Source organism: Drosophila sechellia, chromosome X, assembly GCF_004382195.2.
Source record: "Drosophila sechellia strain sech25 chromosome X, ASM438219v1, whole genome shotgun sequence".
Classification (NCBI taxonomy): domain Eukaryota; kingdom Metazoa; phylum Arthropoda; class Insecta; order Diptera; family Drosophilidae; genus Drosophila; species Drosophila sechellia.
Genome location: NC_045954.1, coordinates 18,804,383 through 18,832,138, shown reverse-complemented (window position 1 = coordinate 18,832,138; position 27,756 = coordinate 18,804,383). Strand labels below are relative to the sequence as shown.

The 27,756-nt window shown below is 47.7% G+C and overlaps 2 protein-coding genes across 2 annotated transcripts; one reads left to right on the top strand and one right to left on the bottom strand.

Annotated features, from left to right (window-relative positions):
* The first annotated feature begins 303 nt into the window (after positions 1-303).
* Positions 304-4,428, top strand: LOC6614898 (cytochrome P450 18a1). The gene is made up of 5 exons (XM_002039279.2): positions 304-1,201; positions 1,993-2,114; positions 2,192-2,621; positions 2,725-2,989; positions 3,425-4,428. The coding sequence occupies exons 1-5, from the start codon at positions 811-813 to the stop codon at positions 3,831-3,833; spliced, it is 1,617 nt and encodes a 538-aa protein (XP_002039315.1). The 5' UTR covers positions 304-810; the 3' UTR covers positions 3,834-4,428.
* Positions 4,429-4,601: 173 nt separating this feature from the next.
* Positions 4,602-7,163, bottom strand: LOC116802150 (cytochrome P450 306a1). Its single transcript, XM_032725474.1, has 3 exons — positions 6,559-7,163; positions 6,327-6,475; positions 4,602-5,940 (listed from the first exon to the last, which is right to left on the bottom strand). Exons 1-3 carry the CDS (start codon positions 6,938-6,940, stop codon positions 4,747-4,749), a joined length of 1,725 nt encoding a protein of 574 aa, XP_032581365.1. The 5' UTR covers positions 6,941-7,163; the 3' UTR covers positions 4,602-4,746.
* Between the last annotated feature and the right edge of the window lie 20,593 nt (positions 7,164-27,756).

Below are 27,756 nucleotides of genomic sequence, written 5' to 3'. Positions count from 1 at the left end.
AAACAGACGGCGTCGGGCGCTTGGAGCAGCTGAAGAGCTAGCTGCAGAGCTGCAGAGCTGAAGAGCTGAGGTTGAAGCTAAAGCTAAAGCTAAAGCTGAGCCACTGGAAGCACTGAGCCACTGAAGCAGTGAAGCTGAAGCTAAAGCCGCCGCCGAGAAGCCGAATCCGAACGATACCGATACCGAAACCGAGACCGAGGCACAGACAGACAGACCAGCACCAGCACAACGACAACGAGACCGAGCGCCCCATCGCCGTCGATCATTCGTTTGGCGCTCTGCTCACTCGCGCGCTCGAAGCGGGCTCGAGTTGTTATAAAAGTGGCAAGGACATACGGTCGAGCCATTAGTCGAAAACTATAAACGCTCGACGCGAAATCGTCTCCGGGTCTCCGTCTCCGTAACCAAAAACCGCCAACTGTGTTTCACACGTTACGTTGCGAGCCGAAACGCACAACAGTTTATTTATTATCAAAAAGTATATGTTGATAAATTTTTTTTTTTGGTTTTTGGTTCAATTTCGGCATCCTAAAGCCTCACAGTTAAAAAAAAAAAAACTGAACACTATTCCTAAGGAATTGCATTTTTTTTCAAGTGCCAGTCGAAAGCGAGTAAAAGCAAAAGTGACCACCAATGGCCGCCAAGCAGTGCAGTAAATAAGCGACCACCGAGCAGCAAAGGGAAATCCGCCCAAGAAAGGCGATATCCACCTAAAACAAGCGCAGAGAAGCGCCAGAGAACCAAGAGCACCAGCAGGAGGAGGATCCACTACCACCTGGGCACAAACAGCGCAGCTACAGCTACACCGCCATGCTAGCCGATTCGTACCTGATCAAGTTTGTGCTGCGCCAGCTGCAGGTGCAGCAGGATGGCGATGCCCAGCACCTGCTGATGGTCTTCCTGGGCCTGCTGGCCCTGGTCAGCCTGCTCCAGTGGCTGGTGAGGAACTACCGGGAGCTGCGCAAGCTGCCGCCGGGTCCCTGGGGCCTGCCCGTCATCGGTTACCTGCTGTTCATGGGCAACGAGAAGCACACGCGCTTCATGGAGCTGGCCAAGCAGTACGGATCGCTCTTCTCCACGCGACTGGGCAGCCAGCTGACCGTCGTGATGAGTGACTACAAGATGATCCGCGAGTGCTTCCGGCGCGAGGAGTTCACCGGACGCCCAGACACTCCCTTCATGCAGACGCTGAACGGATATGGTGAGTTACCAGTTATCTGTTACTAGTTACCAATGCTGTGGTGCAGGAGGAGGAAGCTGGGTGAGATGGGTCCAGCCGATAGGCTGATAAGCCACCTGTTTACGTGAAATTAGTGTTTACTACTCTGTTTACTACGTACTTGTAGTACATATAGTACGTACGATGCATAGGTAAATTAGCTCGGAAATATTTCCCGCAAATCCGCTGCGAAAGCTAAAACTTATCAAGCCATCTGATCGAGCCAAGTACAGATTTATATATAGTATATGAACGCATTTATTTAGTACCTGCGATGTGGGATGTAGTGAGATTGTCGGGAGAAGCAAGGGCGCCTATTAAGTGAAGAAATTCCACTGGGATTTCTTTGTCGGCTCATTTTCATTCCGCTCTCTTTGATTTTCGTTTTTCGAATTAATTTGTATTTTTATTTGCATTTTTTATTTTATTTTGATTTCGATCGCTTCAGCTGCACTCATTTATACATATATGTATGTATGTACGCATTTAACGCAATGATAAGGCATTGCGGCACTTTTTTCATGCCGCAAAATCACGTTTTTGGCTTTTGTTTCGTTTTTGTGGCTTGTGCATTTTTCGCTGGGATTTCTTTTCTGGTATTTCATTTTGACGAAGTAGGGCAAGAGCCTACCTCAATTAAGTGTAAAGATTGCGGTATAAAAAATTAAAAATAAAGATAAGAGCACCAGCACTCCCAATCTCCAACCCGAATCATTCCGAACCATTCCCTACCGTTCCGTTCCGCATCTCAATCGCCTCCATTTCCTTTGCAGGCATTATCAACAGCACTGGCAAACTGTGGAAGGATCAGCGCCGCTTTCTGCACGACAAGCTCCGCCAGTTCGGGATGACCTACATGGGCAACGGCAAGCAGCAGATGCAGAAGCGCATCATGGTGAGTCCCGCTAATCCCGACCAGCTTGCAGGGAGCAGCCACTAACGATCGTATCCTTTTTCGTCCTGCTCCTTCAGACGGAAGTGCACGAGTTCATCGGCCACCTGCATGCCAGCGATGGCCAGCCCGTGGACATGTCACCCGTCATCTCGGTGGCCGTCAGCAATGTCATCTGCAGCCTGATGATGAGCACCCGGTTCAGCATCGACGATCCCAAGTTCCGGCGCTTCAACTTCCTCATCGAGGAGGGCATGCGGCTGTTCGGCGAGATCCACACGGTCGACTACATACCCACCATGCAGTGCTTCCCCAGCATCTCGACGGCCAAGAACAAGATCGCCCAGAATCGCGCCGAGATGCAGCGGTTCTACCAGGACGTGATCGATGACCACAAGCGCAGCTTCGATCCCAACAACATCCGCGACCTGGTCGACTTCTATATCTGCGAGATCGAGAAGGCCAAGTCCGAGGGCACGGATGCCGAGCTCTTCGATGGCAAGAATCACGGTAAGTTGAAGTCCACTCCATCACATCTCCACTAGCTGCACCATAACCCCCCACCAGGAACTTCACTGACCATGAATTCCTTTCGTTCTCCTTGTCATTGCAGAGGAGCAACTGGTACAGGTGATCATCGATCTGTTCTCCGCCGGCATGGAAACCATCAAGACTACACTGCTGTGGATCAACGTGTTTATGCTGCGCAATCCCAAGGAGATGCGCCGCGTCCAGGACGAACTGGACCAGGTTGTCGGTCGCCATCGCCTGCCCACCATTGAGGATCTGCAGTACCTGCCCATCACCGAGTCCACCATTCTGGAGTCGATGCGCCGTTCCAGCATCGTTCCCTTGGCCACCACTCACTCGCCCACAAGGTAAGCTTCCAACGAGATTAGAGATTAGAGATTGGGGATAGTACGAGGTGTGGGGTGTGCGGGGGGATCTCGAGCTGGAGCTGCAACTGGCAGAGCAATCAGCAGATGGAGTGCTTACGCACTGGCGTTTAGAGATCTACGCAAATGCCGCGAGGTCCGTTCATTCACACCAGATCTCGGTGATTGCCATTCATTGTCGTGGCTCTCCATTCAGCTGGCTCGTGCCCCGGATCCCCCGGTGCCCCCCTGCTCCGCCGCAGCCCAAGTGCGTGGCCCACTTTCTGTGTGCATAGGCATCCACAGATGCCAGTTACCAGATTAGTGGCAGTGCGCAGTGGGCCCAGCCCCTGCCGCTTGCTGATAATCGCCGATGCACCGATCACAAACTAATCACAATTTCCTCCGCTCTTGCCTCTCCCCTCTCGTCCGTTGCAGGGATGTGGAACTCAATGGGTACACCATACCGGCCGGCTCGCATGTCATCCCGCTGATCAATAGCGTCCACATGGACCCCAATCTGTGGGAGAAGCCCGAGGAATTCCGCCCCTCGCGATTCATCGACACCGAGGGCAAGGTGCGCAAGCCGGAATACTTCATACCCTTCGGAGTGGGCAGGCGGATGTGTCTGGGCGACGTGCTGGCGCGGATGGAGCTCTTCCTGTTCTTCGCCTCCTTCATGCACTGCTTCGACATCGCCCTGCCCGAGGGTCAGCCGCTGCCCAGTCTCAAGGGCAACGTGGGCGCCACCATCACGCCGGAGTCGTTCAAGGTCTGCCTCAAGCGCCGCCCCCTGGCGCCCACCGCCGCCGATCCGCACCACATGCGCAACGTTGGCGCCAACTGATGTGGACCTGGTCCGCTCTAGAGCACGGTTTTGTTCCTACACAAATGCTAGAAAGCAAAAAAAAAAAACAGAAGAGAAAATCGAATGGTGGTAATGGGAGGTCATTTCAATTTTGGCCTCCCATCGCGAGCTATCCATTTAGCGATAAGTTAATAGTTATCCGCCCGTGGGAGGAGCACATCCGGATCCCGGCTAGAGCCGGGCTGGACAAGGAGCAGAGCAGCCGCAAGCTGTGACCAACACACAGAGGACTGCAACCAATTCTATTCTTTCACCCCCAAGAAGCTGTGTTCAACTAATTGTAATTAAATCCTAGTTAATACGCCCTAGTTAGGTTCGATTATACTGCTAATGTCAATGTTTTTATAGTTATTAAGTAATATTATTACTACCGCTAATGCTAGGATACCGCTATGTCTACAGCCAGCAGGCCGATTAAGTTTAGTTAGCTAACGTTCTTGTTTATCCGTAGTATTAGTGCTAGCTTAATGTCCAAACAACAAAACAAACTGTGGTTTAGTCTTACAAGCACACATCAAAATAGGCAACGATTCGAAAATAAAGAAAAATTTATGAAAAAACCTTGAAAATGAAATGGTCTATATTTTAATTCATAACTTTTTAATACAGGTCGTAAATTGATATTTTCGTCTTTGAAATTTTACTAAGGTATTTTAGCCAAACCACTCACTAAAAACATGTTTAGTCAATTAAAATGATTGAATTATTATTATAATTCGTTATTATAATTAAACTTCACATTTAGAATATATTTGAATTATTTATTAAATATGCAAATGGAAAATCCTTCAAAAGATGCTATGCCCATTAAAAAAACGCATTTACTAAAAAGTAGAATGTGATTGTTAGGGATACAAAAAAAATCGGATACAATAAGATGCACTCAGGCAACCTAGTCCTGCACCACAGCTCCGTCGGGTGCATGACGCATCTCCACCGCCGGCAGCTTGGTGAATCGCAGCCTGTGCGGAGTGGGGGTCAGGGTGATGCCGCTCTCGCCCGCCATGTCCACCTCAGTGCCCGGAGGCAGTTCCACGTGGAAGCGCCTGAGGATGCGACCCGTGAAGAGCGTGAGAATCATGCGAGCCATCTCTTCGCCGGGACACATTCGGTAGCCGGACGAGAATGGGATGAACTGTGGCGGCGCCTGGTAGACTCCATCGGGGGTCAGGAAGCGCTCCGGACGGAACTCCTCCGGTTCCGGGAAGGCCACTGGGTCCATGTGGATGGCCCACTCCGAGCAAACGATCATCGAACCGCCCTTGATGAAATAATCGCCCACGACGAAGTTCTCTTTGCATCCGTGCGGAATGCCCAGCGGGACAACGCTGCGTATGCGCATCGTCTCGGAAATGCAAGCCCTTAGGTAGGCCAGCGGCTCCAGTTCCTCCAAAGTGGGAGACGGACCCAGCGGCAGGAGGAGCTCATGCAGGCGCCGCTGGCAGCGTTGTTCGCGGGCCAAGTAGAGCAGGAACCAGCGCAGGGTGGCCAGAGAGGTGTCCACCCCGGCTCCAAAGAGATCGGCCAGCAGATGGCGCAGCTGGTCGTCGCAGTAGAGCTGCGAGTCCGTGTCGCGAACGGTGAGGAAGTGCTCCAGGATGCACTCTGGCTCGTACGTGTCCTCCTCATCGCTCTCCTCGTCATCCTCGTCCGCTTCACTCTGCTCCTGGTCTGGATCCGCTTCCTTCGATTGCCTGCGCTGCTCCTTCTCCAGCTGTCTTTGCAGCCGCTTCTGCTCCTGGAGCTCCTTAAACACCTTCTGCTTCTCCTTCAGCCGCTGGCCACATGCCTCCACTATACGGTCGTAGATGGCGTGCGTCTTGGCCTTGCCCTCCAGCAGGAAGCGGATGTTGCGCACGTTGGCGGGCAGGTGACGCAGCCAGGGCAGAAAGTTGACCACCCCGGACACGCCAATCAGCTTGACGCCCTCCTCCTGCAGCCGCTGCAGGTACAGCCAGTCGGGGTCGTCCCGCTTGTAGGTGATCCCGAAGACCAGGTCGTTGATTATGTTGCCCAGAGAGTGGTGGAGCGCCGGCAGCGGATTCACTTCCGACGCACAGCTCTTCTTCGCCTCAGTATCGAAAAACTGCAGGGGGAAATGATGAAAGTTGTTACAATTTAATGCAAATATATATAATATTATACTAAGTTTGCGTTTTGTGAATGTGTGCTCTATATATCTCCGTCTATTAATGTAAAACCCATCTAGAACCTGACAATCTAATTTGTCTTAAAATGTTATATACCATACGAAACTAAGCTTATGTAGATTACTGAAATATTAAATTTGAGTGCTTCCAATGAAAAAAAACGTAGATCCTGACACCATACATATTATTCCATGTGCGCATTCAAACGTTCAGTGTAAACTCGCGCCAAAGAAATCTCCAAGGCAAATGCAAAATGTACGCAATGTCGTGCTAATTTTGGCTGCCGACCCACGCGAAGGGTTGGTGGAAGTGGAACACTTACCCGGACGCACTCGTCGACTCCGCGGGCTATGCGCCGCTCCAGCCGGGCGCGCAGTTCCCCCGGCCGACGGGTCATGCCCAACGCCTTCAGCCAATCGATAGTCTCGCGACGCGCATGTCGCCAAATGTCATCCTGGGCGCAAATGATTCCTGTCGTGAAGCAAAGAATATAAAGGCGGTGCATGAAACCACCAGTGAGCCGGAAAAGCCCGGAAGCTTAAGGTATCGCTTACCGAATCCACCCATGATGCCGTGGGTGAGGAAGAGTGGAGCACGGCCAGTCATCACATCGCGGCGAAAGAAATCCCGCACCACGGCGGCATCCGAGAGGACTACGGTCGGCACCCTGCCCATTTTCAGTTCGAAGATGCCGCCATACCGCTTGGCCAGCTTTTGGAGTGACTTGTGCGGCGCACGGGCGTCCAAGAAAGGCAAGTAACCCAGAAAGGGCAGGCCCCAGGGACCCGGCGGTGGGGCACCCATGATGTCATTGCACTGGCGCTCGCACAGGTAGAGAATCACCAGGACGATCGCACCCGGAACCAGCAGAACACTCAGGCTCTGCACCGAGGGCATCCAACCGGTGTGGCCAATATCGACGATGCCCGCCGACATCACTTTCGATTTCCTCCTGCTCTCACTTTTGTTCGCTTCACCCTCGTCTCCTCCTGTTAGGGTGTTCGCGGATTCTTGGATACTAAGTTCCTCGGGTAGTCGTCGGCTTGTCAGCTTCTTGGTTTCCCAGATTCTCGGATCCCGACGTCCAGTCGCCAGCAGAGCTCTGCGATTACTGGAATTTCTTTAGAATTTGAAACGAGTCTCTCGGACAAAAATGCAAACAGGGCAGCGGCGAGCTGTCAACGTGTGTCAACGTCAGCAACGGGAACGGAGGAAGAGCGGCCGCCGAAGGCCGTCCAGACAATGGTAACATCAGTTACCATACCCTATACCCATATACCATACCCATATGCCATATGCCGCACCATATATACCATATACCACCACACACTATAGCATACAGCAGGCTACGGGTTTCGGCATCGAAGAAGGAGAGTGCGAAAGTAAAATTTGAAAATGAAATCGCCCGTTTATCGTATGCACATTCATTACACCCACTCGGCGGCGGACTAAGCTGGCCGAGATCGAGATCCCGATCGAATGGGCGAGCTACGCACCGTAGGAATCGCAAATCGGGGATCAGTTCGAACAGCTCATAGATGGCAGGTCTAATGAAAGGGTATCCAGCTGTCGTGTTGGCCCATCCTGAGTACCTAAATTCGGCGGTCTGCGGACGGACATACATTTTATTCAATCGACCGTCTACCTTTCCATTTCTATTTCTGCCACATTTGCACTTTTCTTGTGTACTCCTTAATTTGGCGGCTGCTGAATTGGTTTCGATTTGGGTTTACCTAACCCACAGGTAAAACAACAGCAGACCCATAAAATATGCCGGGGGTTTTCCCCTGCACGGCGAGAAAACTTGCATATGAACATAAAACTAGCCGTGGCATATTTTCAAGAATGTCAATTTATTATCGATGTGCTTTTTGGCCAGGCATTTTGGCCATACGGGCAATAAAAGCAGCCCTATGTAGAAATACCTGTGCCTGGGGATTTCCAGCTGACGGAGAGCGGTCTGAGTCATGTCGGCACTGCAACTTCTGGAAAGGAATGGCGATTAGCGAGTGGGAAAGGAAGTGGAAATGGAAAGGGCCCGCGAGGCTGGACAAACAAGTTCAGGGCCAATGGCATGCGCTAAAATAGATCCGCCGGCCGTTGACTCCTCGCTCGATCCGTGGACAAAGGAGCAGCGCATCAAGATCTACGATCAGCCTTTCCGTGGCATTAACTTGAAATTTACCTGTACATTTTAATGACCCGCCAGTGGCAACGGGCAAGCTCTGGCTGCGTGCAGCGGTCGCCGAACCTTTCCATTGTCCAGACACATGGGTCCACATCCACATCCACATCCTCAGATCCACCGATCCGCCGATCCACATCCACCTCAACCCATCCACAGCAGCAGCGACAATGTTCTTGAGTGGCAGACGGTTCAACAGACGCCAAGATCATTGGCCTGTCGGGGCAACATCCTATGGCTATGGCTATGGCAAAGGGAAAGGACATGAACCCAACGGCGAGCGGATGCTGCCTGTCAACGCAGCCGGTATTATTTTTAAGCCCTTTCGACTGGCTGGGCTAAGTGTGGATTGGAAAAAAAATAAATAAAAATGCAAAAAACGGGGCACGAAGATAGCAGAAAAAGTAGGGATCGGACTAAAGGGGTCACCAAAACCCTAATTTAGGTATCAGAGTTCGTGCTAACCAAATTTCGCCCAAAAAATACCCATTATACCCATATACCCATTTTGTATATATGTCTGGATTATCGGAGTTTAGTTTATAATTAGTGCATATTTACAAGCTAAGCACAGACCAAAACATAGATTATACACTTTAAAGCTAATTACAAGGCTCCTACTCTTCAATAGATTTATCTTTTCAAATATAACAGCACTGAGGTACTTACAATAAATATTTAAATTATATTAGGTATTAACTACTTATACTTAGAGACTGGCATGCAAGGATAGCCGTCTGAATATCCAAGACTGGGTGGTGGCCACATCGTCGTCTTCGCGGAGATAGCCCCAACATTTTCCATCATTTCCACACACATTTATATTGATATAATGCGTCTAATCAGCGCATTGCGCACGAATTTTCGCTGTGTGCTTTAGTGGAACTGGAACTGGAAATCGAATCGAATCGGGGGCACCTCATCATGGCACCCAGCTCACGTGGCGTATTCGCGTTCTCTTATCATGGAAAGCACACAGAGGCACGGGTTTCGTCAGGCATTAATATTACGGTTGCAACAGCGCGTTGATAGTGGCCTGCTCTCGAAATGGGAGTGGGAATGGGAATGGGAATGGGCATCGGATTGGGACTGCGACTGGGAATGGGAATGGTTGGATCAGACCGCCGAGCAACCTCCCCCGCCGTCGGCTACGTTCTGTGTGTGCTCCACATGGGCGCATCCATGCCATCCCAGCGTCGTGTGTGTGTGTGTTTACCCTTTGCACAGCCAATATTTCATTTTCGAAAGCGAGCACCCGATCTGCTGTTCCAGTGCAGAAAATGTGTCAAGGTAGTTTGCGTGCTTTATTTTTTAACCCAATTCCAATGTTTATGCCCCCATCCAATAAGTGTGTGTGTGGTTTTTTCTTACTCTATGCAACGAAGCTTTATGGCACGCGCCGCGAATGGAATGGTAATTCAAGCCTCTAGCCAAATGTGCTGCGTCCGATTGTTTTGCGACATTAATGGAGCATCTCGCATTTGGTGGCAAAGTCCAAGGTTGAGTAGCAGAACAGTGGGCGCAACGGGCCCAGCTGGCCAGGCCCTCGTCTGCTCTTTCACCCAGAGTCAGCGATTTGACCGGCGTCGCAGGTCGCATTTTGGATACCCCAGCGCTTGGAGTTTGAGGCCACCAGTCGGCGAGTTCGGGGCAGTGCATCCGGCAGTCGGCCGGCTTGCCAACTGATTGTCCAGCAATTAAGCAGTGAGGAATGCGCCGACGAATGGGTTAAGTCACGGCGATCCGTGGCAGAAGACACCCGAGTGAAGTCAGCTGCCTGCGGTCATCCGACCCATCTCGATTTTTACGGGGTAGCCGGTAATGCACATCTGGTGCCTCCCAAAAACTGCGACTTCAGCAATTAGTGGCTTTGTTTTCTGTGATTCGTGTGATTTGTGTGATTTGAGTGATTTGTGTGCATGGTGACTATTTGCACGGGCGGATGGACGGCTGGACGGCTGGATGGACGGACGGAATGGATGTGATTGGCGTACGAAATCGAATACGAATTTTACAGATACCTTGACATCTTTCATAGGCCAAGCCAGCGTTCGTTTAACCCATCCATCCAAGCAACCGACTATAGACATACGACTACGACTACGGCAGCCACCCAAAGAACGTGCCAGTGGATTCCAGTGACTACATTCCGTCGGGTCTTGGAGTCGCCACAGTTGGCGCAGTGCTGGCAATAAAATTAAAAGAATTTACATTCGGTCACATTTTCATTTCAATCTCCGTCTCAATGGCCACAGCTTCGGATGTGAATTCGGATTCGCAATCAGATTCGGATGCGGATCCAGGGCAAAGTCTGAGCTAAGACTGGTACATATGTCGCTATCCATATCCTTGCTCAAGTATAATACCTTCTTCATTCATTTATTGCACATATAAAACAATTTTAAAATCCTTGATCCTTTACCTTTAATAAGTAAAATCATTGACTTGTATCTTAAGTTTTTCACTTTTTCTAATCCACAGCAATTAAATGTTCTTCCTGTAAAATCGGACAGGTAAACTACAATAATAATAAATATTATAGATCCAGGATAGTCCCAGGATATAACTATATAGAAAGTTCAGCTAAAACTTTCCAGATACATAGTATCGCTTATCAAATGCTTAATCAAAGGATCATTGTTAATGCAGGGCATCTGGCATTCGATTCGATTCGATGCGGTCATATATAGTCTAGTATTGCAGAAATTAGCATATTTCTTATGAGAATAAGTTCTCTTCTGTTCTGACCGATCAGATCCGATACGATCCGATCCGATCTGATCGGGTCCAAGTAGAGCCAAGTGAAGTCAAGCCAAGCGGCGGTAAGAGCGACTGCAGCAGTTCAATGGCTTTTGAGCCATTTTGAGGTCAATGCACCCAGTGCATCGAGAGGTGGCAGTGGTGGCAGTAGTGCCACCAGCAGCAGTAGTGGGCTGCCGCTGGGGTGGCGGGTGGCCAAAACCAAAGATCGGGCCCGCAGCCGAAAACCTTGCGCATGAACGGATCCATGGACATGGACACACACTCACTGGCCAACCAGTGAGTAGCGAGTAGTGAACAGTGGACAGTGAGCCACGTTAGCCAAGTTAGCCAAGTTGGCCAGTTTCAGGCTGTCTGGTCTGGCGGATCTGAAGTAAAATCAGAAATCTCGTAAAATCTGAAAATGAGAGCTGCTCGTATCTGTATCTGCATCTTTAACTGCATCTGTATGTCTGGCGTACATATGCAAAAAATGCATTTCGAATGTAAAGCGGCGACTTGCTGCTGCTGCTGGCTGACAAATTGCCGCCTCAACTTGTTCTGACACCTTTATTCGGGCGGGCTCTTGGCTGCCACCGCTGCTGCTACCAATGTGGCAACATTCTAATTAAGCTGCGCGCCACACATTGTTTCGACACCTGCCCGCCCAGCGCACACAAGCAGCGAACAGCAAACGACAAACAAAACACAACTAACAACTAACAAGCAACTAACAACAAACAAATGCAAACGCTTGCACGTGCCGCTTACAAACACACGCCACAAACACAGATAGCCAACACATTGATGAAGTCATCGTGGAAAATAGTTGGGGGTTTTCTGGCCGCGTGCCGGGGAAGCACCATGTATCTTGGCCGGCCGAGCTGCCAACCTGCCAACCTGCGTCCTTCACATGTATCTGTATCTTTACTTTTCGTAATAGACTTGACCGGAAGATACATGTGTTGGTATTGGTAAATATTATTACTGCACTATATTGCAAATTATTTATATAGCTTGGATATTAAAGAAGGTTTCGCCTTCAATTTAATGGCTTTGAATTGAGAAAAGTTCTACTAATCTTATCCAGCTTAAAGTAAGTTTATCTAAAAAGTCGTGCTACTCATACGCTTTCTGCAGTATACAATCAAATATATCTTTCTGTGTGCTTTAATAATAAATGGGATTTTATCCCAGTAATGTTGTGGAAGAAAAGTAAATGCTCCAATCCTATTCATTCATTTTGTGCACTTTTCTAAGCATTTGTACGTATGCACTGATGCACGGATACCTATGCGGAGCTGTATCTGTATGTAAATCCTAGTCCTGGGAACTGGCGCATTAGGCAAAGATGTCGGATAGTCGGATCAGCGTATGTGGAGCACCAGCAGCAGCAGCAGTAGCAGCAATGTCTGATGCTAATTCCAAGGTTCTGCATCCGCGGGGTCAACGAATCGCAGCCAATCTATGCTGAAAGTGAAGCAGTTCCAATTCCAATCCAAATCCGACCAATTCCAAGTCACATCGAATCGAGCTGCTTAATCGCTCATAACCAGCCCACTAATCCGCTAATCATCGCATACATTAGTGGCAGAAACTGATGAAAGAAAACATCGTGAACGGCGACAGAAATCAGTATACTATGATGGAGACAAAGAAAAATGCGACTTGTATTCATTTCGTTTTCAGATTTCGATTTCAATTTCAATTTCCTATTGAAAGCGTTCGTTGATCTCGGCCCGATAGTCGGCTAACCAGATCTTAAAGTTAAGATCTCAGATCGAGACCCTTCGTCTCGCCCAAGGTTGCGTTGGATAGTTGGCTTCTCTGGGCTTTTGTGGGTATATTCCGCAAGGGCAAGGGCTGCAGCTTCTCAGCTGCTGCGAGATCTGGCCAAGATATTGCCCAGACATCCCATCCAGCGCCAGTGATTACGCACGATCGTATAATAATAATATGATAATTTCGAATGGGCCTTGGACTAGGCATTGGATAATGCCAGTGCCAGTGCCACCAGTGCCAGTGCCAGTTCCAGTGCCAGGATCGAACGATCGATCGATCGATCAGCTCGATTGACAAGCTCAATGAAACGCGGCGATCCATTCTGATTGTGCAACGCTCCACGGGCTCGCACACTTACTATATGGCAAATACGCATACCCATGGGGTGGGGGTTGGTTTCTAATCAGGGGGCTAGATTAACACATCTCATCTTGAACGCTTCCATTTCCATTTTCCATTTGCATGAATTGCGCTCTCGGGCAATTACAATGTCAGCGATTGGCAATTCAATTACGGCGACAAAACTCAATGCAAATGCGACACTTGTCAGCCTGATCCACTGCACTGCACTGCATTGCTACCCTGTAACCACATAGAATGCGAGGGTGGCTCGAGGCCGTGAACTAGGGGAAGCACCTGCCGCTGCCTGGGATTATATAAAGTCGAGCCGAAGCCAAGACGGCCTGGGCATGCTAATCCGCATCAGCATGCAATTGCGACTCGCTCCCCGCGATTCATGGGCTGCATGCAAATGCATTGGGCCCCAAAACATGACACCACTAAGCCCACAGCTGGGGCCAAGATGGTGACTCTGCAATGCTTTGCTCATAAATTACCGAAGATCTCGTAATCAGCAAAGTGGGTTCGTTTATGCATATCTTCACACCAGATATTTATAAGATATGGCTTTTGTAATAGACTCGTTCGCAAGTCGATCCTATTATTGTGACCGCCATTGTCCGCTTGGCATTACTTTCGGCCCAAATGGGAAGCCCCAAACACCCCGGACACGTGACTTTCAACTGCACCAGAGCTGCCAACAACTCGTACTTGCGCCAAAAACATGGGGCATCGATCAAGAAGGAAACTCTCTTAAAACAAAGATTTATTATTAAAATCTACAGCCTATGAAGTTCCAACAGTATCAGAAATTGATGTAACCCCAAGTATGGCCAATATATTATTCGTATTCATTTCTGGTTCTAATCGAGTATCTTATGGGTCCATAGATCTTGCAGTTAATATATGCGACATGAAATCAGTAGAAAGAGATATCTATGATATTTATAAGTTGGTTGAGGAAGTGCAAAAAGGGGGCAGACCGACCTCAAGCAAATATCTGCGAGGGAAGGTGCTAGTCTGGGGTGGTAATTGATACATTTCGAAAGCAGTTAGCCTGGGCACTTGATTCGGCAACAATGTTGCACGAAATGAACGCCGCTGACCCCAACGGAAATGCATCGCTGGATGACCCGAACTGGAGATTGTGACTGGGATATTGTGGCTGGCCACTCCCGGTTTTCTCCTCGCTCGGCTGCTGCGTGGCGGCTTTTTTGAGGCCAAATTTAATTGCAACAACTGCAGCAGCATCAGTAACAGCAACAGCAACAGCAGAAACTGCAGCAGCGGGAACAGGAACCCCAACCAGTGCCTCGTGAAACTCTGCGAAATTGGCAGCTGGTCAAGTGAGGCTGCCTCAATAATAAGTAATTGCCAAATTCTGTACCTCTTCATCGGGCTGTTTCTCTCATTATGGTTTTATTATTGCTTCATATCCGCAACAGCTACTTTCGCAAGGTAATTGACATGGATTGGGAGCACGCAGTGCCCACAGAGCCCCCGAGCCCACCAAGTCCGGCACAGAGGGTCCAGTGACCAAGGGATCTACCCCAGGAGGTATGCTACAGGGCACACAGGTAGCGGGCATTGACAAATGGGTGAAATGCAATTAGCCAGCCATTATGGTGTGCGATAATTGCAGCCAGGACATCGCTGCCCTCGCCATCCCCGGACGGAAATTATTTTGGGGGATATGGTGGCTATTGCGGTGCAGCAGCAGCAGCATCATCATCATCAGCAGCAGTAGCAGCGGTAGCAGCAGCAGCGGCAGCAGCTTGGCGACATGGTCAAATGACAAGTTGGTTCAGTGGGTCGTTCAACTGGTTGAGCTGCCGCTGCCGAGCGGCGGCGACTCTGCGGCTGCTTTTTGTCGTCGGTCTGCTGGCGGTCGTTGACCGCTGGCCTACAACCGTAGGCTATGGCTATATGGCTTTAGCTATGGCTATATGGCTTTGGCTTGGTAATATGCCAGCTGAGTACCGCAACTGTGCGGCGACACCCACTCGCACTTGGATCGCACGAAGAGAAGGTGAAAGAGGGGCTTGGCTCGGCAGCTCGGTAGCTTGGCAGCTTGCATTCTAATTGCCAGAGCATTGATTTTGAAAAACGAAAGAGTCAGTCATTAAGCCAGTCCGTTTTCCGGTCACTGTGTCATGCAATACCCCATTATCCACTATCCACCACCATCACTACATCACCACTTCGCATCGCACCGCATCGCATCACCATCACCGTCACCGTCACCATTCCCAAACCAAACACGCACTGCCAAATGGAGCCAAACACTCGCACTCAATGGCGAGATCAATGCACTCTGGCCAAGTGTTGACAGTGAGTCGGTTGCCTAATGCATTGCAAAAAGGTTAGAAACAACAACAAGTGGCTTACCTACATTCCCAACCTGCACATGTCTGCGTGCGAATTCCATGCGACACACTGCACACCACCAGCTGCACCACACATCCACATGGATAGCGCACCACTTTGGCAGCAAGACGCCCCCACTGCTGCACTGCTGCAGCGGGAGTTCATTGACTTTTGCGCAAACGCAAACGCACAAGCCTCCAATTCCCCTCGCATGCCCCAAACCCCTTCCCTGCCATCTCCCCCGAGATCCGAGATCCCCCTCCCCCTGGGAACCCCCAATACCCCGATCCCCCAATCACAATCAATGCAATGCACACTCGCGTAGGCCGTCAACTTGTCCAACAAGTTGGGTAGACGACGCAGAAGCAGCAGCAGCAGCAGCAGCGGCAGCAACAGCGGCAGCAACAGCGGCTAATGTTGTCGTCATCAGAGCCAGAGCCAGAGCCGTACCCATTCCCATAGCCATAGCGATAGCCATAGCCAGCGATCTCTGGGTATCCGCATCTCACTCTGGCCTCTTGGCCGCCAGTTAGATGGCAGGATAACAGCGCCGCAGTTGCCTCAGTTGCCTCAGCTGCCTCAGTTGCCGCAACCACCGCGTCGGCCATGCCAATGGCAGCGGCGTCACTGCGTCTCAGCGCAACGGTCAATGACCGACCGACTAAAAAACAGCATTGCTAGCACCGCCACCGAACCACCAAACCACCGAGCCTCACAAGCACACACACACACACATTCAAATGCCGTGACTTCCGAGGCGAGTGCGCTTTTGGCGGGGCCAAAATCCTTGCTTCAATGTCAAGGAAGTCGAAGCGCCGCGGAGGCAACTTCCTTGTGCAGACGACTGGGCCACGGGGCAGCGGAGGTTGGATGCCCCAAACACTTGGTTATCCTCCTCCCCCTCTTACTCAACAAGTGAGCGGCATTTGAAATGTGCGCTACATAGAAAGAAAACCCTATATGCATTTTTAACTTATTAAGAAATTTATGCTTTATGGAACTATTTAGGTAAACAAACACATCACAACTTATTTATTAAACTAGCAAACATACGTTTTGAGTAAATCTTGTTCTTATTTCCAAATTCTTTAATGTATTATTTTTTGTTAGCTTTCACAATGTTAAATACAAATTATACAAATACAAAAATGTTCTAAATATATAAATGTTAGAAAACAAAACTGCTGATAGTATCAATTATGGTAGCTTTTTAGCACTGACAGCATGCCGAATATAGTATCTCTATACGCAGATGTGTGCTAATGACTAGTTTAAAGTAGTCCCAACTTTATACACATTGTTAATGTCAATCTTATTTTAATAATAACTAAGCAATTTGAAATTCGTTTTATAACTAACTTCATCACCAAACAGTTGAGTAGTTTTTGCCCAATTTCGGTTCTACAGCGAATCCCACATCCATATGAATCTCTGTTTAACTTAATAGGAAAGTAAAATATATATAAATTCGCTACCAATCTGCATTTCTCCCCGTGTACGTTGTCTTCCACGACGTCGACGTCGTCGCCAACGCTGGCGCTGCTGCTGACGAAGCCGGCAGCAGCGTTGACTTGTAAACAGAAAAGTTCGTAAACCTTTAAAAGTGAAAGTAAAATCGGACGTAGACCTACATATACCAATGCAAAGGGGCGACGGCTACGGCGAGCGTGTGTCGGTGTGAGTGTGAGCGTGAGTGTTCCCAAGAAGCAGCTGCCAAACCAGAAAACACGGCAGCACGCTGATACTGGAGCTGGGAGTTGGCCCGAAGGGGGAGTGGGGCAGGGAAGGGAGCCGGGAGTTGGCGGGGAAGCGTTGTTGTGTTGGCAACACGACAGAACACACGGCACGGTCTCTTTCGCTCCGAGCGCTCCAGAATAATTTGCGTTCTCTGGTTGGACATGCAAACGAAAGACTTCAATGGCACGAACTTGGTGGTGGCAAATCGCTTTCGAGCAAGCGCAGCGGTGGGATTTCTTTTATGGCTTGTACCTGTGTGGAGAACTACTTAAATGGGTATCTTTGCTGTTCCGAGGGCTCGTAAACAAAAGACTTCAATGGCACAAACTTGATCAAAAAAATCTATTAACTTGAGCTGAAGGTATTCATCGCACTCCAATCATGACCCCTTAATGTGCACACACCCTTTAGTCAAAATCCACTGCAAATCGAAAGACTTCAATAGGCACGAACTTGCTGCTGCTGCAAGCCCGTGAGGTTGAAGCCCCTGTCATTTTGAAGGGCTTTAGCCAGAGCTCTACCCCCAAACATGCGACTTCCTCGAGTCACTGGCCAACCTTGGGCATCCCGCGCAAGTGCAGCACGTGCTCCAGCCGGCAGTCACAACACTCGCACCAGTCGCAACAGTCACAACAAACAACAAATGCGACGACGACCCCGGCGCGAAACTGGAACCCGCAGCCGGCATTGAATGAACTCCTGCGGCAAATAAACCGCATCCACGTCCACGACTTCCTGTCGATACCGTTACGTGTATGCATTATGAGCAGTCAAAACAACAACGGCAGCGGATTGCGCAAACAGCGGCCAGCAACTGGCGGTAAAAAAAAATGAAAAAATGAAACAAAAACAACCATTACCCACCCCAACAATAATGCGTTGGGATCAAAAGTCAATAAACTTTTGCGAATATTTTTTTTTTCGGCAACCGTTTTGCTGTGTGTTACCTTAACTTTGCTTATTTCGGGCAACTTTCTCGACATCAGGCGCCACCCCCTTTGCCGAAAAACTTTCATCATCGATGCTGCGCAGCATCCCAATAGCATATCCAAAAATTAACCAAAAAAAAAATAATAATAAAAAAAAATGAAATGAATACAACAAAAAACTTATACTGTACAGTCAATAAACTCAAAAATTGCGTTGACTTTTCGTGTTACATAATAAGCGGAGCCACCGCCACTGCCACCGCCACAAAAACACAGCTGATCTTGGCTGGCAGAGCTCAGGCAACACGAAAAGCAGCCGAAAAGTTTGTCAACCCCAAACACCAAAAACGAATACAAATCACTCGATTTTGTGGGTGGCGGGTGGAGATTTCGATTCAGATTCGAATTCCCATACCAATACCAATTCCAATTCCAATTCCGATATGAAAAGGTCGACGACGTCTCTCAAGTCACCGGAAGAAGCGTGCCAAAAATATCTAAGCGCCGTGCTCGAAATAGAAGCCACTTGATTTGCCCCGTTCGTTGATCCGATCCGATCCAATACGATCCGATCCGGAGATGAAGTCCGGTCCGGTCTGCGCGAGAGTTTACTCAACCAACGAACGAACGAAAGAGAAGGCAATGAACGCGGCCAAAAGCGGAAGTTTTTTTCTTCTTTTGGCTAGAACAGCTGGCCGCACAGCTGACCCAGGAGTGTCTGCCGCGTGGGGGTGGGGGGTTCAGATATAAAGATATTATGATATCAAGATATAAAGATACAATTGTATAGTGATAGTGGTGACACCACTCTCAGAGGTTCCTGGTTGCATATTTGGCTCACTGAAAGCGGGGCCAACGGACAGTCAGCGGCGCAGCAATAAACTTCAAAAACTTTGCCGGTCAACGAACCCTCATCTGTATTCAAGCCAAGACAAACCCAGTCCGCTGCCGCTACCGCTGTCGACGACGAAGTTGAAGCTGAAGCTGAAACCGATGGAGCTCTGTCTCGGTCGAAGTCTCTGCTCTGCTCAGCTCTGCTCCGCCTCCGTCGACGTCCAAGTGGTTTTGCCAATCGAATCGCCATGGCCGAGGCTGCGGGAACTTCTAATCAGCTGCTCGGCGACTGAGCTCTCAGCTGGCAAGCAGCAACAACAATTAGAAAGCCACCTCGAGAGCCATAACCATCACCATCACCATTAACATCCAACGTCATCATCATCTGCCAACTCTCGCTTCTTCACTTTTTAGTGGGTCTCGGGTTCGAGTTCGGAGTTTCCAGCCACACCACAGCGATACAAATACAAATACCTCTACCTATACCGATACAGATACAGATACTTTGAATATGAAAGCATTTTGAATGCCCTCAGCTTTGGGTCATTGGAATTGGAGCATATGGAACATAGGACTGGAATATGTGAGGCATATACCATATAAATCAACAGCGGCAGTCCGCTGGTCATTGGCATAGAATCTCCCATCAGCTGGCCGACAAAAACGAAAGCTCTGGAGTTCAAAAACCCCAGAAGCAGCCAAGATTCTTTTTGTAGCACAATAAAGGTTGATGGCCACTCCACTCGGAGGCAGACGCATTTCACTTGGCGAGAGCGAGAAAGTTTCGGCCCGATCGGAATTGGAATCGGAATTGGAATTGGAATCGGACTCGAAGTCGGAATCGGAATCTTAATCAATGACGAGTGTATGTGCACTTGGCCAAGACAAATGGGGTCTCCGTGCGAGCGGAACAACTGAACCACAAGGCTCTGCATTCTGGCAGGAAGTGGGGGTGTTGGTGCTGCTGCTCCTTCTCTCGACTGGCTGGCGAAACGGGAAATCGAGTAATCTTTACCAGGCCTTTTCGGGCACTTTCAAAATCGCAGATCTCAGCTGGGAGTAAGAGGAAGGACTAGGAGTAACTGGCGGCAGTTTCACGAACTGAAGGGGTTCTTATTGAATTGATCAATGTTTTTTGTGTTTATATTCATATTTTCTCTTCACAGTGTTTAAATCCTGCTTACAAATTGAATTTTATTAGGATACATGTATGTTCCTTAATTTATTATTAAAATTGTACTTTCTTTCATTGCAATCATTTTATGTAGTTCCTGATTTTGAGTTCGTAGCTATAAATTTAAAATTGTATAATTCCTGCTAACTTTCTTATTCTGCATACAGAGCCTTACTCCTAATCAAACTTAAAATTATATTAAATTTAGGAATACATATTTATGATGCCACCCAAACGTGTCTCATTTAAATTTTATACATGTAGGCTTTTACCGAGTTTAGGTACGTGTGCACCCAAAATGATATCATATTTAAGTAGTAAATATTAAGGCTTCTTTGCAAGTGGGACTTTTCATTTCGTTTTTGATACGTTTTCGACTATAATCTACGTGTGATCCATGCTCCAGTGCTTCCCTTTGCATATCGCTCATACGCACCGTTGGCCGACTGGGACTTGCGCTTGGATTCTGGTTCGGATCGGATACGTCAGCTATATATTCTGATTCTGTGGCGGTGGTGATGTTGTTGGTGCCGCAGCTTGCTTGACAAGAACTGCATTTCGCTTTACACCTCAACTGCAGCAGCAACAATGTACACATGGTAAACATACTATACATATTACACATACTATACATATCATACACAACGGGCATGTCGCTCTATCTGTTTGTGTGTGTGTGTGTTTACCTGTTTTAAAAGACACTTTTTTAGTTTATTGAACTTTTGTGCACTTTGAGCGTCACCTCGCACCGATCCGCCCCACATTGCCCCACGCCACCCTGTTCCGTCCCGCCCTCCGCCGACTTCCCACTTCCAATTCCACTTCCCAGCCGCTCGGGCGTTGGCGGTACGGGGCGTTCGATGAGCGATGAGCGAGAAGGCTGCTCCGCTCCGCTCCAGCTTCTGGTCTGGCCTGCTCCAGTGGTGGGGAGGATGGGGGCTCTGGGGGCACTGGGGGCTCTCCACTATTGCGCATGCCTAGCCTCGTTCGCCGATCATTTTCATACCGCGATGGCCTTCAAAACGATAATTCAAGCGCTTAATTTTTATCCACGCTCTTTGCAAAGTTTGTTCAACTTGCTGCGCTCCATTGGACGGGCTTCTCGGCTGGGACAGGGATCCGAATCGGAATGGTGATAGGGTGCACGCACATCACTTCCTTTTCCGATTGCATCCATTGGTTTTCTTGGATCATAGACGTATATCGGTACTCATGGGAAATAAAATGTCGGTATCAAAGATATATGAAAAAAAAAAAACTATAAAACTAAGATCTAGATCTAAGATCTAAAAATGTCATATTAATAACTCAAGTCCGTTTCTTATGATAGTTAAGCATTTACCTAATATCTATTCGGCATATTAAACAATTTAATGGTTTTTAAGCTAAAGCTTAAAGTACTTTTGCTATAGTCAAACCTAAACAAAATTTAAGCTTCGTATTTAAATACCAAGTTATTAAGCTAAAAGGGCCGAATGCAGAATTCCTATTAAATATTCCGTGATCATTCAGAGTAAGAGCGCCAAAACTTGAAGCGATTATTTAATTTAATTTTAATTGGAGAAAGTGCAAAGTCCCCCGATACATAAGGAAAATAAAAATAAAATCATAAAAGCACACGCACACAGAAACTAAAATTAAGTCGGCTGAAAAGCGACAAATTAAAAACCCAACCAAATCAAAACAAAGCAAACAAAAAAAAAGGCGCACATAAAGGCAAAAATGCTTAATCACTTCAAATTACAAACGCATTCGATGACAAATTATGAATGTTGACAACGATCCAAGCCCTGAAACAGGCCCAAACTTAAACTTCAACCTAAAACCCAAGCCCACACGAAAAGCCAAAAACGAAAAACCAAAAGGCGAAGTCCATGACAACGGCAAACAACAGCAAACAATCTGTGTGTCCAACCAGTTTTGATTTAAAAACGAAAATAAATAAAATTAATGACCGCAATGGCAACGAAATGCAAATAAAATACAAAGCCAAACCAAACCAATTCAAACTCAAACTTCAAAACCCAAAACCAAAGTCGAACAAAAATTTCTACTTATGCAAAGTAGAAATATTGCCTAAAGAGCCACCGGGGCGACCCTAAAAGCATGTCACAATCCATCCACAGCTGACCACAAGCCTGCTCGAACTGGGAATACCCCGTAAAAATCCGAATATCCCGAAAACATTTCAAAGACGTACCTAAATAGATAAAGTATCTTTCAAAGATAAGTTCGGTAATCAAGCTAACAAAATGGATTTAAACAGTATGCAACATTTTGAAACATGCCAAACTGAGAATACCTCGTAAAAATCCAAATATCCCGAAAATATATTATAGTTATACTTTATTAGATAAAATATTTTTTAAAGACAAGTTCAGTAATCAAGCTAACAAATTGGCCTTAAACTCTATGCAACATTTTGAAACTGCACATCGTCAAGTAAGTATGTGAAATATCTTGTTTAGGGAAAGATTTTTTGCGTTAAACGTGGAGAACTGGCAAGCCCACCGACCAGTCGTAAAGACCCCACTTAGGATAGCAGGCACAGGCACATTCAAGCGCCAGTTATATTAATTTTCGAATGATTTTTTCATCGATCTGTCTGATTTTAATTCGTTTGGTAGGCATTTGTATTATGCAAAACATGGAAAACACTGAATTTTAAATCGACCAACTATAATATAATTTAAGATGCGGCCGTTGATCTGGGCCTCCTCTCGAACTGGGTCTTATACCTTTTAGCCGGCTACTGGGGGTGTGTGTTGGGCGACATTGGACAATATGCGACTAAAGGGCCCGGACTGGTATCGCATGGTATCGTATATGATCGGAACGGATTGGATAGGATTGGAGTGGAGTGGATTGGATTGGATCGACTTGGACTTTACGTAAGGCCCTTGAACGTGCAGCGATCGTAAACTGAAAAAAGCGGTGAAATTTTTCCAGCTCTTCGTGTGTTTCTCTTTATTTTATTTGACTGTAACGACACTTGAGTATGTCCGTCCCACCGTCCGTCCGTCGGTCTATAAGTCACATAACCACTGGTACGGACCGGGCTAAATACTGGAAACGGAAACCCAAGGCGGTTGCAGCATCTCGCCACAATGCTATATGTAAGTGCTGTCCCAACCTAAAGTTAATGCCACTGCTTCTGCTTGGTCATCTTTTTGCTTCTTTCCAATGGCTGGCCATATGATATAAAGCCCTGTTCCGGTGTCATCTTACCCTCCGCCCCTTTTCTTAACATTTTTTTTTTTTTGTGGTTTTGGTCACGTGGGGTCCGCTGCTGTTGTATAACCCGGCAAACCCAGCTTATCGGGCGGGCAAAAGGCTCGAGTCGATCCCCACTCTCAATCTCCACACCTCAAATATTTGCCTGAACATTTTGACCGAGTTTTCGGCCACTGAGATATATAGACAGACTACAGATACAGGCACAGATAACAATCGCCGCAAACATGGTCAGCAAACAAGGCATTCCACAAGGGCGCCAGATGCACTGACTTGCCATACAGCTCCATTCCCAAACCCAATCCCAATCCCATACCCACTCCCACAAATAATAATAATAAATAAATAATGAGATGACACGACGCTGGAGAAAGTCTCGTGCTCCGCGTAGAGCAATAATCACAGCGATGAGAATGAGAATGGTAATGATGAATGGCGCCCAACTGAGAATCCCAACCAAGGGTTCAATAAACTGTGTGTGCCGAAGTTTGCCAAAAAAAAAAAAATAATAAAAATCAGCGTCGACTGCGGCGCCATGAAACTCAAACTTGCAACGTTTTTCGTGAAAGCCATGCAAAACCAGGCGAATAATGAAAAAGCCAACCCGAAACCAAATCGAACCGAAGCAAACCAAACCAAATACCTGGTAAGTGCGTTTGCATTGCACTGGGGCCCATACCAAACCATACCATACCGTACCACACCATATACCATATGACATCGTCCCCATCGTAAGCCACCTCCCCCCATCTGCGGCCACCAGGCCTCCCCAAACCCCCCCCCTCGAAATCCCAGGTCCGCTGCCGCTGTCGACGTCCTCAGTCGGCGTCTGCGCGACTGCGTTCGTTGACTTAACGCACTACTAACTCAGTGCCACAGTCACCGACTTTTGAAATGTGTGTTGTAAACACAGGCAAGAGTCGCAGATACAGATACATTAACAAACACAGATACAGATACAGCGGGCACAGGTAGAGCTACAGATACAGATACAGAGGTACAAACACTGGCGGAACCACGAGTGTGTGTTCATTTTTTTCACCATTATTTATGCTAATGATCATATTCACGTTATTGCCTTCGTTTTGGCCCCGTCTTCCTACTCCTCGTCATCCTCCCCGGTTGCCAACACCATCCGGCCGATCCAGATTCGTGGACATATGGGCACAGGATGTGATCTATGCGATCTATGTGGCCCATGCCCACTTTCGATGCCATGCGAGTGCAGCGAATGCAAATCGCACGCGGAAGAAGTCGCCGCGCATTGGCCAAATTGTTGGCATGGAAGTGAAAGCATCTCTGAAAGTTGTTAAATATGAATATACATATGTCCGTACGCCGCATCGGTATCGGTTGCGATTGGGTCAAGAAGAAAGCTCATCTAGGCGGCCGATTCTGGCAGAGGTCCCCAAGGAAAGACCCGTCCGAAGTGGCCAGATGGTGTGGGAGCTCCCGAGACATAATGCTCGGCTAATGCCTTCTGAAGGTAGGTCATGATGCTGGAGAAGAAGAAGAAGAATACAAAAAAAAGAAAAACACAAGGAAGAGAAATTTCGCAGTTCCAACGCTCTCGTGCTTTTTATCACTCTTTTCTCGCCGTTTCTCTCGACGGCTGCTGCTGCTACCTGTTTGTGTTGGCCAAATAAAAGCTGGCAAACAGAAAATGTTCGATTAAATCAAACAGAGTCTACCGCCCCGCGAGCCACGCCCACCCGCATATTACGGCAAACAATTTGCCGCAGTTTTTGGTGCAAATTGCTGGGAACCAAAAGGCAAACACTGCGCGCATTTTTCAGCATGGCCCAAAGTGACAGAAGAAAGCCAGCGCACATAGGCCTAAACTGGCCAAAAATTTATATTCGTTCGCATACGAAAAGTACACGAAAAAAAAGGCCCCAAGAAGACGACAACGGTACATTTTTGGCCAAAACGCCGTAATACAACAGGCAAACAGACAAAACGGACAACAGACAATCGACAACGCAGCTCGACAACTTTTTAATTGCCCCCAAAAAAAAAAAAAGAGCGACTCTAAAAACTCAAAAAAAAAAGAAAAAAAAAATTGGAAAAAAGCGAGCTACTTTTTGGGGGGGGGGCGTGGGCAGCGGATCGTAGACGGGGTCTCGGCGGCAGCGGCACCACCAAAAACCACCAACCATTAACAACCACAACAACAACGACATCTCTTCAGATAGGCCGTAAAAATTTCTTTCTGCCGTTGCCATAGCGTTGCGGCTGCAGATTCTGCGCGCAGCGGCAGCCAGCATCAGTTCTTGTTTAATTTTAATGTTTTTTATTTCTTTTCACACTTTAGAAAGTTTGGTTATAAATTTGCTTTTAGCCAGCATCACCAGCAGCAGCATCATCAGCATTATCATCAGCAGCTGGCGGGGATCTTGGCCCGTTCCAGTGAGGGTCGCTCCTCCCCTTTTTCACTTCTGCTCCAGAAAAGTGTCCTGAAAGTAAAAGTGCAACACTAGCTGAATGTTTGAACTGCAAGATTTGATTTTCCAAAATCCCCAGCTTGCTATTTTATATTTCTTAAACTATAAGCAACTTAAGTAACTTAACATCATGACTATGAAGTCTAACTGCAACTAATTATCAAAGAGCTTTGCTCTCAAAGATACGAATTTAAAGTAAAAGAACTCATAGTTTAATTATATATAGTTAACATATTAAAATATATCTTATTTAGGTAAAATAATATCATTCTAGTACTAATCAAAATGGTCTGTTCATTACTTAATTCCATTGTATTTGGATAATCACATATCAATTGTTATAAAAGAAAAGCAAAAATTCAATAAATCGTGTATAAAAGCTATGTACTTTTAAGAATAACTAATTAACAGCCTACTTTTCAGCTTGGAAAGTGTTGGCAGTGCCGCCACAGTACTACCAAATTTGAATACAAGTAGGTGAAGTGTCATTGAACTCGCCACCGAAAGCCCAAGTTTCCGCTGCGGAAAAGCTGAGAAAATCCAAAGGACTGACAGCAGGACATGTGGCTCGGAGCTGCGCAGTCGCTGCCGCTGTCTCAGTCGACGTCGCCGTCGCAGCCGCCGTCGCGGCCAGCGTCGGCAGCGACGCTGTGGCCCCGCTCGAGTTCAATGCACTTGATTTGGCATACATTTGGCATTCGGCTTGTTATCAGACATCAGACGCAACTGGCTGCAGTTGTAGTTGCAGTTGCCAGTTGCTCGGCTTCTCAGTTTCTCAGTTTCTTAGTTTCCCAGATGCTCAGTTGTTCAGCTGCTCAGTAATCATATGTTCAGTTGCCCCGTTCCCGCTGCCAAGTTGGCGAGATGATAAGTTGCCGAGCTGCCAGTTGGAGCCGCGTCTTATCAGCGCCGCGACTCGTTGCCGAATGGCTGGCTCCAAACGCGCGCCAAGTGATAGTGATAACAGCGATGGATCGAGCCAGCGGCCGCGGCTCAAACATGTTCGAGCCGTATGGAGTCGTGAAAGCGCTCAAACCGCGGGCCGAAAGAGAAACCTGGCGCCAAAGAGTGGGCCAAAGAGAATGGCGCGGATCGGTGGCGTATGCGCAATGTGTGTGCCACAAAGTGGCCAAAGGCGGCACAAAGTGGCACAAACCCTGGCCTTAAGCCCGCCCAGTTAGATAAGCTGGTCCTGCGCTTTCAATGGCACTATTGTGCATTGTGTGGCATGTGCCACATTTCGGGGATTCGGCACAGGCGGATGTGGTGGATGGCGGCTTCTGCAATTTATGCATATCAAGTTCATTAACATTTGATGATGGCCATATACGCAGCTATATTGCCACTCCAGTGTTCTGCTTTCGCTCCGGCTGAAATAGCTGAGGAGGCGCTATTTCCCTCCGCCCTCCCCGCGCTCAGAATCATCTCAAATTGCACATATTATAATTTCTCTGGGGAGTAGAAAGTTGGTAATCAATCAATTGCAAGATAACTTTCGCTCTGCTTGCAAATTGCTGCAACTTTTCTAGCAAGTTCGTAGCCTAAGTCTTTCGTTTCGCTCGGAAAGTCTTGAAGAGCCGAGAAAAATCTGCGGAATGCGATGATGATAAGGGATGTGGAGTCTTACATTTCGCTCTCGAAACGATTAATTCCAAACATAAAAGTTAGAGATTAAGTGATAACTTAGTTATGAACAATAATTTTCATAATAATTTAAAATAAATATGTATCTGGGTAGAATTTGTTTAACTATCATAGCAGACCACATATTCTGATTTCTTATTATCTGAGCTCTTCATAAGCTGATACTTTGGTAGTCGTAGGCGATAAATAAATCCCTTCATACTTTAAAATCCAATTAAGTTAAGTTGGACTTACGTCATAGGCCGCGATGAGCACGGCCCTTTGGGCCATGATTGAAGTGTGGGGATCCCCGACTAGCCATCAATGCCTCATTAATCAGGCTCCCATCGGGATGACCGAATATG

Bases quoted from the DNA above. Each gene is read 5' to 3' on its own strand.
- LOC6614898 (XM_002039279.2), top strand. From the start codon at position 811: ATGCTAGCCGATTCGTACCTGATCAAGTTTGTGCTGCGCCAGCTGCAG. The intron at 2,115-2,191 runs GTGAGTCCCGCT...CTGCTCCTTCAG, and splicing joins AGATGCAGAAGCGCATCATG to ACGGAAGTGCACGAGTTCAT. The intron at 2,990-3,424 runs GTAAGCTTCCAA...CGTCCGTTGCAG, and splicing joins ACCACTCACTCGCCCACAAG to GGATGTGGAACTCAATGGGT.
- LOC116802150 (XM_032725474.1), bottom strand. From the start codon at position 6,940: ATGTCGGCGGGCATCGTCGATATTGGCCACACCGGTTGGATGCCCTCG. The intron at 6,476-6,558 runs GTAAGCGATACC...GCTTCACGACAG, and splicing joins CGGCATCATGGGTGGATTCG to GAATCATTTGCGCCCAGGAT. The intron at 5,941-6,326 runs GTAAGTGTTCCA...TTCCCCCTGCAG, and splicing joins GAGTCGACGAGTGCGTCCGG to TTTTTCGATACTGAGGCGAA.